Genomic DNA, 12,711 nt, shown 5'->3' on the forward strand with positions numbered 1-12,711 from the left:
AAAGCCACTGTTTCGTTAGACACAAACTCAGAAATGCCATTTTTCATCGTTACCGTCTGGTCAATGCATGTTGACTGGTGGTAGATGACGAAACTACCCCTGTCCCATTTGTAAGGGGCGCATGAGAAAAAGAGAAAAAAAATTGGGAGGATGGGGGATCGAACCGGAGACCACAAGCTGCACATCAAGCGAGCTAACCAACTAACCCTCGGAAGCACTTAGTTTTGTTAGGAGATATATATTTCATATACAGATATCCAAACCTAACTAAACAGAACCCTTATCTAATCTTTTGCCGATCTGTTCGTGGTAGTTTCCCCAGCCGGATCGGAACCAAATATCCCCAGCCGCCGCCTGCCAAACTCCTCTTCTGGCACCGCCGGTCGCCGGGCTGCCCGCCCAGCTCCGGCGCGCCCCCACTCACCGCAGCTCCGGCGCCTCCCACCGAGTGCCGCCACCCACCGCAGCTTCGGCTCTTCCTCCCGCCGGGCACCGCCACCGGAGGCGCGCAGCTCCGGCGCTTCTCCCGCCATACTCCGCAGCTCCTCCCGAGTCTTGAAGGGCAGTTGTTCCACGGCAATGGCGACGAACAGCACAACGGAATCAGAGGGTTGCCTCGGCCACAGGACGCCCCAGCATGACATAGGCTCTGAAATTCCTGCATTGTGAGTGTACTAATTCTCAGTGTGCGTGTGTGGTTCAATATAACTTGTAGAGGTCGAAATTTGTACGTATAATATGTAGTAGCTGACTTTGCCTTACTGATAATCGCGTGCAATTTGGTACTTGTGTTCCTGATGGTCAGGATGGATGCGGATACTGCTTGTATGCTAACAGTTAGGATGGAAACAAGCCGTGAGAATAGCGATGGTCTCAAGCAATATGTTGGCGGCTTTAATTTTCATCTATTCGTAGAACCTAGTATCACACACAAAACATTGCTGCACAAACTGTGTGATACCTATCCATGGGGGTGGCGTGATTACGTTGAGTTGAAGTACTACGACAGGGAGCATAATAAATGGGTTGCTGTTGTATGTGATGATGATGCAGCTTTGATGTTTGGAAAACATCAAGATTCAAAGAAAATATCTATGCAAATTGAGGTTCTTCAAAAATCCCAAACTCCTAGCACACCTAGCCATAATCCACCTACACAACCTTGTTACAGTGAGAGTCAACATACAGGGAGTCAGGCAGTTGATGTTGATACAGTCAACATACAGGGAGTCAGGCAGTCTAATAGTGTTGACGATGCTAATAGAGACATAACCGATGATGCTATACCTGATGATGCTATTCTCTCGGATAATGATGATGAGCGGCAGTATCCAGACTTAGTCAAGAAGTCTACCAAAGAAGATGATTCAGCAGATATGGAAGAGGAAGATAATCCTCCATCATATGAATCCACTGACACTGAAGAGGAAGAAGAGAATAGAGACATGGGTTTAGTTGATGAAGAGGAAGAGGAGGAGGAGGACAGACCTGTTGTAGTATATAACAAGGAGAATCCATTATTTGCAGAAGGCTCGGTATTCCCCTCTTTGTTGGACTGCAAGAATGCACTTTCTACATTTGCAATTAAACGTGAATTTGACTATACAGTCGAAAAGAGTGATTCTAAGAGGCTGAGAGCAAGTTGTGCATATAAGAGGTGTAAGTGGAGAATTCATGGCTCTTATATGAGGAATAGCACAATATTTCAGGTATAACTTGCTAACATCTAATTGATTTGTTTATTGTACCCTTTATTTTGTGGAACTGGTAACTATACAAATGTGGCAAGTTTAACATACTAACTGATTTTGTTGTTTCCTACATATCAAGGTGTGTCATTTCTCTCATACATGCCCAACTAAGCTGAGAAGTGAGAAGTTCAAGCCAGCAAAGAGCAGGTGGGTTGCTGATGTTGTGCTGGAGTGGGTGAGAAAGAACCCAGATATTGGCCCTACTGCTCTTCAAGAGAAGATCCATGAGAAGTACCACTTCAAGGTGCCATACATGTGTGTATCTCGTGGTAAGGACAAAGCAATGGATATGATTAGTGGAAAATGGGAAGATAGCTTCCATCGTCTCTATAGTTTCAAGGCTGAGGTGGAGAAGTGTTCTCCTGGTAGTGTAGTGGAAATAGACAAAGAAACTGTGCAGTACAAGATCAAAGGAAAAGTGAGGGAGAAGGAATGCTTTAGGAGGGTGTTTGTTTCATTCAAGGCATGTTGGCAAGGCTTTTTAAATGGATGTCGACCATACTTGGCCGTAGACTCAACTGCACTAAATGGGAGATTCAAAGGGCAACTAGCTTCTGCTTGTGCCATTGATGGCCGTAATTGGCTTTACCCAGTTGCATATGGGGTGCTAGAGACAGAATCATCTGAAAGTTGGGCTTGGTTTCTTCAAAATCCGCGTGGGCTTATTGGGCATCCTGAAGGACTAGTCATACACACTGACGCTTGCAAAGGTTTAGAGACAGCGGTAGAACAAGTGTGGCATGGAGTGGAGCATAGGGAGTGTATGAGGCATCTTGCTGCAAATTTTCGAAAAAAAATTTAAGGGCAAGGTCTATGATGATAATCTTTGGGCTGCTAGCTTAACTTTCAGCTCTAGAAAGCACAACTGGCATATGAAACAGATCCTTGCTAAGAAGAGTGTCCAAAAATATATGGCTGAACACCACACAAAGATATGGTATAGAAGCAATTCAATGAAATATGCAAGGTTGACTACGTCAATAACAACCTCGCAGAGTCATTTAATAGCAAAGTCAGAAAAGTTAAGTATCTTCTTATTGTCGACATGTTGGACAAGATTAGGCAGATGATAATGGAGAAGTTTGATCTGCGGATGAGGATAGCATTAGAAAAATGGCTTGGCCATCTCATAATACCAAGTGTGATAAAGGCACTGCATGCCAAATCCAAAGGTAAATATCTTGTACTCTTTCAATTGATTAATTTCATAACAACTCAATTCAATAATTAATGTTTTGTGTTCTTTTCAGGGCTGAAGATGATGGTAATTAGACGCAGTGATGTTGAGGCAGAAATTACTGCAGTGGACAAAGAGAATAGGGAATGGAGGTACCCTGTTGACATCGCAAAGGAAACATGTAGCTGCAGGCAATGGCAGGTCAAGGGTTTGCCATGTATCCATGCCCTGTACTTTATTACTTCACTACGAGGTCCAGTATCAGAAATTGAACCATATGTACATGAGTTCTACTCCGTTGCAAAATTTAAGGCTGTGTATGCGGACAACATACCTGCAATGGTAGGCAAGCAACAATGAGACATTGTTGACCCTGGCTTCAAACTACATGCTCCAGTGTTGAGGAGGCCAAAAGGCCGACCAAGGAAGACTAGAATTAGATCTAGTGCTGAAGGTGCTGGCGTGGGCGCTAGGAAAAGGAAGTGCAAGCGATGCGGAGGCTTCGAGCACATTGCCAGATTGTGCACAAATCCAGTTGACCCAACATTTGGAGAAGATGAGGCTGACCTCCAAGCTAGGGAAGCCCCTTTTGTGGCAGGAGAAGGCGACCCTGAACTATCAATGGTTGCAAGTTCTGCTAGGTAACATCAAAAGAACATGTGCTTTTCTATATGTATTTTCAACATCTATTTTCATTCTTTTTTGCTACATGACTAACTTCTGTACAACTCAAAGAAAATTGTGAAGAAAACAAGTGTGAAGAACACTAGGAAAAGGAAGGACATGCAAAATGAAGTTTGTACCACAACCGATGGACCTGCAAGTGGATTTGTTTCGTCTCCCATGCATATTCGAATTGCAAATGCGGAACTACCAGACAGTCCTGCTAAAAACACAAGAAGCAAAAAGAAGCTACATATGTGAAGTTTGTGTGATCGTGACCTTTTGCTTGTGAACCTGGACATGTTTCCTTTCAACCTTATGCATGTTTGAGAATTTGGACCTTTATATTTCGACCAACGAGTGGATGTTATTGAACCTTATTTATGTTTGTGAACCTGATTTGTGTGTGCTGAAAAAACAACAAGTTGATATTTCGAACCTTATTTATGTATGTGAACCACTTTGTGTTTGTGTCGTTTTCAGAAAAATGGGCAGCAATCATGCTGAAATTTTCAGAGAAATTTAGAATACCATGTGATCGTGCTGTCATATGTGTTGTTTCTATCAATTAGTACGTGACCGTCAAAAAATTTGGGCGTGGCGGTCTGCCTCATTTGTTTATGTCTACTGGTACCAGACAGATTCTTCCAGCCGGCCAGCCGCTCATGCAGATGTGTTGTCCATACTAACTTTCAAACCCAAGTCCAATTAGCTAGCAACAAGAAAATATACGAGACGTCGCTATGTTGGAATATTATTGCATATGAACATATAAGGGATATATCTGCTTTTCCATCAGAACATCTCCTTAGCTTGGTTGGTTAGCTCGCGCTTGGTACCCTGTGGTCTTGGGTTCGAATCCCCAGCCTCCCAAATTTTGTTCTCTTTTTCTCATGCGCTCCTTACAAATGGGATAGGGTAGTTTCGTCATCTAACTTCAGTCAACGTTTATTGACCAAACGGTAACGGTGAAAAATGGTCTTTTTAAGCTTGATCTAATAGAATAGTGGCATTTTTGAGTAGTGAAAATGTTTAATGGCAAAACTGAGTAGCGTTAGACAGCCGGTGGCAAAACTGATAAAAACCCTAAAGATAAAAATAAAGCCATATAACATGTGTGTGATTGGCTTGAAGCTCGATCAAGTACAAATCTTAACCACACAAAATAAATATTGTTGACATCTCATACATTCTATGAGGATAATTGGTTCGATGGTAATATTTGGCATTGCCAATACTTGACAAGCCAAAACATGGTTTATACAAGATATAATTTTCTCCTACACAATGGAGAAATATGTCATGCAAGTACAAACATCCCATCTGAAACATAAAGATAAAAATCTTAACCACACAAAATAAATATTGTTGACATCTCATACATTCTATGAGGATAATTGGTTCGATGGTAATATTTGGCATTGCCAATACTTGGCAAGCCAAAACATGGTTTATACAAGATATAATTTTCTCCTCCACAATGGAGAAATATGTCATGCAAGTACAAACATCCCATCTGAAACATACGCCAAAACTCGCTGACACTGACTACAGCTACAAAAATTTGCAACACTGACTGACTACTACCAGCCTGCCCGGCGGCCATTGCCCATTTGCTACTCTGCTTCTGTCATGGCGCCTCCCCTGTTTTCTGGATGTAATTGGTGCCTGTTCATCTGAATCCTCTTCGGTTCATTCTGGCCTCCAAGTGCACTTGCGCGCGAGTAAAAAGCATGTGAACTTCGCTTCTTACTTGTGCAGGCCGAGGGACATTGTCGTGACGAGGAGGCACGTCAGCGACGTTCTGACGGCCGTCGTGCTCTTGCTGCCCGGCATCATCGCCGTGGCGGAGCTGATGCTGCCGCCGTAGTCCGGAGGCGACATGGACCCGTAGAGAGGAGGGGAGTTGTAGTAGCCGCCAGGACCAGGAGGGGAGTTGTAGGAGCCCCCGGGAGGGGATCCGAACATCGGGGCCACCGGGGTCACCGGATTCGTCGTGTTCAGGATGGATGCACCGGTGCTGCATGCATGCCAGTCGTCGCTCCGATCAGACAAAGAAAAGGGAAGACGGCGGCTTAGTTAGGAATTGATGGTTACCAACCTGGTGGATGGGTACTTGCAGGAGATGGTGCTGGGATCGGTGCTGGTGAGGATGGCGGCGCCGGCGAAGTCGCAGCTGGTCTGGACGGGGTTCTTCGAAGATTTTTTTAGGTTTTGAGAGATCGAAAGCCAGGCGAAAGCGATTGTTGTGGCCGGCGCCGCCGCCGCAGCCTATCCTCCCGCTCGCTCCCTCCAGATCGAACTGCACCACAATCCCAACCCTCCCGATCTCCTGAGCACCCCGATCCCAACCCTTCCGCTCGCTCCCTGCCTCCGTACGAACACTACAGCCAGGCCCTCGTGATCGCTACAGCCAGGTCCTCCAGATCGCTAACCCACGCTGCTCGGGGTGGGATGGAGACTCGCGGGCGCCGCCTAACGCTGGCGATCCGGCCTACCGTGCCCTCACCGGCGTCGTCCTACAAGCCAGGGGGTTCCAGTGGATCTCGGTTCTCATGCCTCGGCTCGGATTATGGATCTTCCGATGAGGAGGGCGGGCCGGCCGTTGGGATCAGGATGGCGATGGATGTGCTAGCTGATGATGAGACATCTACAGAGTGGACCCCGGTGGTTCGCCGGAGAAGGAAGACGGAGGCCGAGATCGTGCAGGAATTTTGGAAGGATGCCGGGTTTCCAATCCCGGCGTCGCGGTTCTGGGAGAGACAATCGTCCTCGCCGTCGGAGACTACCTCAGGCCACGCAGGTATGGAGTTGATGTCTTGCAGGGTCCAGATCGATGCCATGGAAGATGGGACGAAGGATCAGTCAAGGGATACACCACCGATTGGATCAACGACGACTGCATCGCCACGCAGGAGAACTCCATCCTCGGCGTCTGGCTTGAGGGTGTCACGCGCTCCTCGGATGGGCGCATGGAGAGGCCCCCTGCCGCCGCGCCGGATCACGCCGCCGCCCGTGTTGGGCCAGTTCTTGGCTGCGGCCAAGCACGTGCCCGCAGTGGTTCGCGGTGGCTCTCCAGCGCCGGCTCTGTCACCCAGATCGGCGGGATTGACGGAGACACAATCAACGCCTATCTAAAATGCTGCTGAGTCAACGGGTGGACCCATATTGCATGATTTTACATGGGCATATCTACATCGGCGTATGAAGGTCTTGTGGTCGGGCTACCCAATGGCGTCTCGGCCGCCAGTTTTGTCCAAGTCGACAGCGACCTCATCGTCAACGTCCCCCCTGCCAATGATGTCTTCAACTCCTGCTGCCGGCGTAGTCCGCTCCTTCATGGCTGTTGCGGCGTCTCCGCCACGCCCAGTAGCGACCCCGTCCAGATCAGCGGGATTAACGGAGACGCGATCGGCGCCGATTCAAGATCCTGTTGAGTCAAGGGATGGGACCATGTTGCATGATTTTACATGGGCTTATCTACGTCGGCGTATGAAGGTCTTGTGGTCGGGCTACCCAATGGCGTCTCGGCCGTGAGAGGACACGAAGGATCGGTCACACATACATGCAACTGGACAGATGCCAACCATGCAGTACAAGCTGATGGGTAATACAAAGGACGTGCATGTCCAGCCTTCTCATATGCATGCACTACGTCCGGTGCCATTCCAGTCGACCGAGCAGCTGGGAAACACCCAGCCGTCCCACATGCATGCGCTCGGGCTGATGCCACTCCAGCCAACCGAGCACCTGGGCAGCACGCGGGTTGCACCCGCCCAGCCGACAAGCGTCCAGGTGGCGGACACGATAGTTGGTTTGGAAGGTCCGGTCCTGGGAGGCTGCGTCCCCGACCCGACCGTCCCTGTTCAGGAGCTGGTGGAGCCGTGCAGAGCCGCTTCATCATCAACGACGATGACCTCTTCTACACCGACCACTACGACACCAACATTCACGTCTTCGACGCTTGCTGTTGGAGATGGGATTTCTACACCACCATCATCCCCTCCGTCGGCAGCCACGCACTCGCAACAACCATCGCCCGAGGTAACGCCGGTCCCTAACACGCTTCTAACGGCGGCCTCGTCGCTAGAGCCGGCGGTTGAGACTCTCAGGGAGGGGGTTGCTACTTCACCATCATCCCCTCCTTCGGCAGTAGAGCCGGCGCCACGACCATAATTGGGGTTGACTCCTACACGTCAAAGTTGTCGGCATACGGTTGCCGAAGATGGTTCTATGGACACACATGAGGACTCCTTAGCCAAGGCTATGCGGCGTAAAGCAGCACACAACCTTGACAATCGAGGTATTATGTCGTCATCCAAATCCTTTTTAGCCTTTTCCAATACCACCATCATTTCTAAGTTGAATAATGTGGGTGTTAGTATTGGAAAGAATCAGAAGGAGATTTCTATTTCGACTAACGCTTTGAAACATTTGGAATATGATCGATTAAAAGTTACTCCACGTGTTTCTAGCAAGTCTTATGTCTCCCGTACTGATGAGGAGGAGCTGCATGCCACATCAGATGGTCAGCTACTCTCTCATTTAGTAGGGGCGGTTTCGGACGTGGGTCTAGATGAACCCGGGCTTAGTTCATTGATTGAGCTTACATCATCCGGACGTAAATCAAAGACCGCACGTTCGAAAAAAGATAGTAAGTCCCATAAGAGGGCAAAGTGTTCTAAATCTCCCATTGTTTCCTCATGAATGAAATGTTTTTTAATAGCAGAGGTCTTCGTGACTTGGCTAAACATTTATTCATTGCAGAATGTAATAGGGAATACATTTTGATTTTTTGGCTATCTCTGAAACGGGGAGACGTGATTTCTCAGTAAGTCTGCTTAACCGTCTTTCTGGCGGGATAGACTTTACTTGGGTTTCGCGACCGCCTAGAGGTCGTTCTGGGGGCATTTTACTTGGCGTAAATACAGGAACTATGGATGTTTTGGCTAGTTCGAATGGTGAGTTTCACGTTAAACTCCATATTCGCAGCAAGGCCGACAACTTCACATGGACCCCCGTTGCCGTGTATGGGGCAGCCCAGGATGAGTTCAAGGCCGATTTTCTTCGTGAATTGGTTAATCTGGCGAAACATAATCCCTATCCCATTCTTATAGGTGGGGATTTCAACTTGCTTTGATTTCCAAATGAGAAAAGCCGCGGTAGGTTCGATAAATATTGGCCTTTCCTTTTCAATGTTGTCATCGACAGTCTAGATTTGCAAGAGGTTTCTATGATTGGAAGACAATTCATGTGGGCGAACAGTTTTCCGGAACCGACATATGAGAAACTAGATCGTGTTTTAATGGATACCGACTGGGAATCAAAATTTCCTATGGTTTCTGTTCGTGCTCTACCTCGTATCGAGGCTATATCAGACCACGCACCCATTCTTCTAACTACTGGGTTGCCACGACCACAACATAGACGCAAGTTCAAGTTCGAACTTGGGTGGTTGCTTCGGGATGGCTTCCATGACATGGTCAAGGAGGTGTGCAAGAAACCAGTCGTCGGGCCTACCCCAATACACAGATGGAATAACAAAATGCGTGCATTACGTAAATTCCTTGGTGGTTGGGCAGGCATACAGTGGGTATCCTCAAAAAGGAGAAGCTTCGTCTTTCATCTATCATTGATGAATTAGAAGCTTTAGCAGAGGTTAGACCTCTATCTGAGCATGAAATCGAAATCAAGAATCATTTGAATGCACAGATAGCTAATATGCTGCGTGAAGAGGAACTCAAATGGTACCAATATTCTAACTCTCAATTTATCCTGAAAGGTGATTCAAATACTAGATATTTCCATGGAGTCGCCAATGGCAGACACCGGAAGAAAATTATTCATTCCCTACAATAGGATGAGGGAGTGATTGAGGGGCATGAGCAACTTAAATCTTATATCACTAATTATTATAAAAATCTGTTTGGAGCCCAGAGGAAGGAAACTTCTCGATGGATGAGACCCGAACAGATGACATTCCTCAGGTCTCTGATGAGGAAAACAACCTTCTAACAGCCCCATACTCCGAGGAGGAAGTTAGAAAGGCGGTTTTCCTAATGGAGCATAACAAAGCCCCGGGTCCGGATGGTTTTCCCGCTGAGTTCTATCAGAAATTCTGGGAAGTCATCAAACCGGATCTCCTACTTTTGTTTACCGACCTACATGCTGGCCAACTAGAATTGTTTCGCTTAAACTTCGGTGAGATTATTTTATTACCTAAGGTTAATGAGGCTGAAAGGATACAACAATATAGACCTATTTGCCTCCTTAATGTTAGTTTTAAAATATTCACGAAGGTTGTGACTATTAGGCTGAATTCCGTTGCTGAACATGTGGTTCGGCCTTCACAGACAGCTTTTATGCAAGGCAGACACATCCTAGATGGAGTTGTTATCCTTCATGAAACAGTCCATGAATTACACCGGAAAAAAGTTAAATGGGGTGGTACTCAAAATAGACTTTGAAAAGGCTTATGACAAAGTCAAGTGGCCTTTTCTTCAACAGACTCTCAGAATGAAAGGATTTTCTGCAGAGTGGCGCGCGATGATCCATAGCTTCGTTTCTGGAGGTAGTGTTGCCATTAAGGTCAATGATGACGTTGGACACTATTTCCAAACGAAGAAGGGATTGCGACAGGGTGACTCGATATCGCCCATGCTATTCAATATAGTGGCGGATATGCTAGTGGTCATGATTGAGCGTGCCAAGGTTGATGGCCAAATTGATGGGGTAGTAAATCATCTAGTTGATGGTGGTCTCTCTATACTTCAATTTGCTGATGATACGATTCTCTTGATGGATCATGACCTCGAGAAAGCAAGAAATCTGAAACTGATTTTATCAGCATTCGAGCAACTCTCGGGTCTAAAGATCAATTTTCATGAAAGTGAATTGTTTTGCTTCAGCGAGGCTCAAGACGAGGCCCACCTGTACGCTGAACTGTTCGGATGCGGGTTGGGTCAGTTTCCGATCACATATTTGGGGATACCAATACATTATAGGAGACTCACAAATGCTGAATGGAAACACGTTGAGGAGAGACTGCAAAAAAGACTTAGCAGTTGGAAAGGTAAACTGCTGTCTCTGGGTGGAAGATTGGTCCTCATAAATTCAGTACTTAGTAATATGGTACTATATATGATTTCCTTCTTCCAGTTACCGAAAGGAGTTTTACATAGATTGGATTACTTCCGATCAAGATTTTTTTGACAAGGAGATAGCGAGAGAAAGAAATGTCGACTGGCTAAATGGAGTGTGGTTTGCCGTCCCAAAGACCAAGGCGGGTTGGGCATTCATGACCTTGAGGTTAAGAATAGGGCCCTCCTCGGCAAATGGTTGTTTAAATTACTAACGGAAGATGGTGTATGGCAAACCCTCCTAAGGAGGAAATATGTGGGTTCCAAGGCGGTGTCCCAAGTATATTGGAAGCCTGGGGATTCCCACTTTTGGGCAGGTCTAATGGCTACGAAGAAATATTTCTTCTGCTATGGATCCTTCTCGATTAAGGACGGCTCGGAAATTAGATTCTGGGAGAACAAGTGGCTAGGAAATGCCACACTCCGGGAACAATATCCGGCTCTATACAACATTGTGCGCCACAAAGGTGATACTATCGCCACGGTAATGGAATCATTTCCGCCAAATGTGACGTTCAGAAGAGACTTAATTGGACCCAGACTCCATTCGTGGAATATCCTGCTCCAACGGTTGTCCACGGTGCAATTGTCACATGGGTCTGATGTATTCCGATGGAACCTGCATGGAAATGGACAATTCTCAGTGGATTCTATGTATAGAGCGTTAATCCAGTCCGATGTGCCAGTTGTTTATAACAAGAAGATCTGGAAGATGAAGATACCTCTTAAGAATAAAATCTTTGCATGGTATCTTCGTCGCGGAGTCATTCTTACTAAAGATAACCTTATTAAGAGGAATTGGCATGGAAGCCCGCAATGTGTATTTTGTCACCATGGGGAGACAATAAAACATTTATTCTTCCAATGCAAATTGGCTCGTTCTATATGGTCAATCATCCAAATAGCTTCTGGCTTGTATTCTCCCTGTAGTGTTGCTAATGTATTTGGCAACTGGTTACATGGGATTGATCACAGGTTTAGAACTCTTCTCAGGGTGGGAGCGCTTGCCGTTATTTGGTCGCTTTGGCTATGTAGAAATGATAATTTTTTTAACGATAAAAGTACTTCTCTGTTGCAGGTTATCTATAGATGTACCAGGACTCTTCGTTTATGGTCCTCTTTACAACGTGTGGAGAATCGAGACTTGTTTACGGAGGTGTGTACACGATTGGAGACTACGGCGAGGGATACTTTTACCCAACATGGGTGGCAGCATGATCTAAGGATTGGCCCCCCTCCACATTAGGCGTTATACAGACTCTACATGTTTCGTTGTAATTCGCCTCTTTATTTTTATTTTATGTGAGAGGATCTTATTTGACTGTGTGCATCTTAGTTATGCAGAGGCCAGGTGTAATTCTTAAATCCTTTAAGTAATAAAGCGGTCCTTTTCGAAAAAAAAGAGTTGAAGGCGTAGGAGGCGTGGTCGCGCACGGTGTCCGGGTCGGCGCAGCTCCCGCCGGGCTGGATCGGCGAGCAGTCCGCGCCCTGCCCGCACGCGTAGTCCAGCGCCACCTGCAGCGCCGCCGCGCCCGCGCTCGGGCTCGCCACGCACCAACTCCCCGCGCCAACCGCGGCCGTCGGATGCGCCAGCGTCGGCGCCGCGGTCGGCTCCGGCATCGGCGTCGGGTTTGCCAGCGGCGTGGTCACGTCCAGCCCCGGCATGTCACGCGCGCGCTCCAGTTTCACCGCGGCGGCCTGGAGCCACGACGCGGCGCCGTGCGCTCTCTGCTCGACGCCTCCCACTGCAGCGCGAACCAATCAATCAAACTGAAATCAGCATGAGTAGCTGCACGAAATTCTTGCTCAGATCTTTGTTATTACATCACTAAGCGAGCAAAAGCAGAGTTTTGTTGTAGAGTTCAACTACTCTCTCTCATAATATAAGAGCGGTTTTACACTAGTATAGTGTTAAAAACGCTTTTATATTATGGGACGGAGGGAGTAGATACGAGAGTGTGACGGGCGCGTTGCTGCGCCG

The 12,711-nt window shown here is 47.1% G+C and overlaps 1 protein-coding gene across 1 annotated transcript; it reads right to left on the minus strand.

The window, feature by feature from the left end:
• Positions 1-5,340: 5,340 nt before the first annotated feature.
• Positions 5,341-12,482, minus strand: LOC125533174 (uncharacterized; the record flags this gene model as incomplete). The annotated part of the gene is made up of 3 exons (XM_048696924.2): positions 5,341-5,611; positions 5,693-5,784; positions 12,114-12,482. Coding segments are annotated over 3 exons (732 nt in total), but the record flags the coding sequence as incomplete, so codon positions are not given.
• Positions 12,483-12,711: the final 229 nt, after the last annotated feature.

Source organism: Triticum urartu, chromosome 1A (genome assembly GCF_056163025.1).
Source record: "Triticum urartu cultivar PI428250 chromosome 1A, HENAU_Tu73, whole genome shotgun sequence".
In the NCBI taxonomy this organism is placed as follows: Eukaryota; Viridiplantae; Streptophyta; class Magnoliopsida; order Poales; family Poaceae; genus Triticum; species Triticum urartu.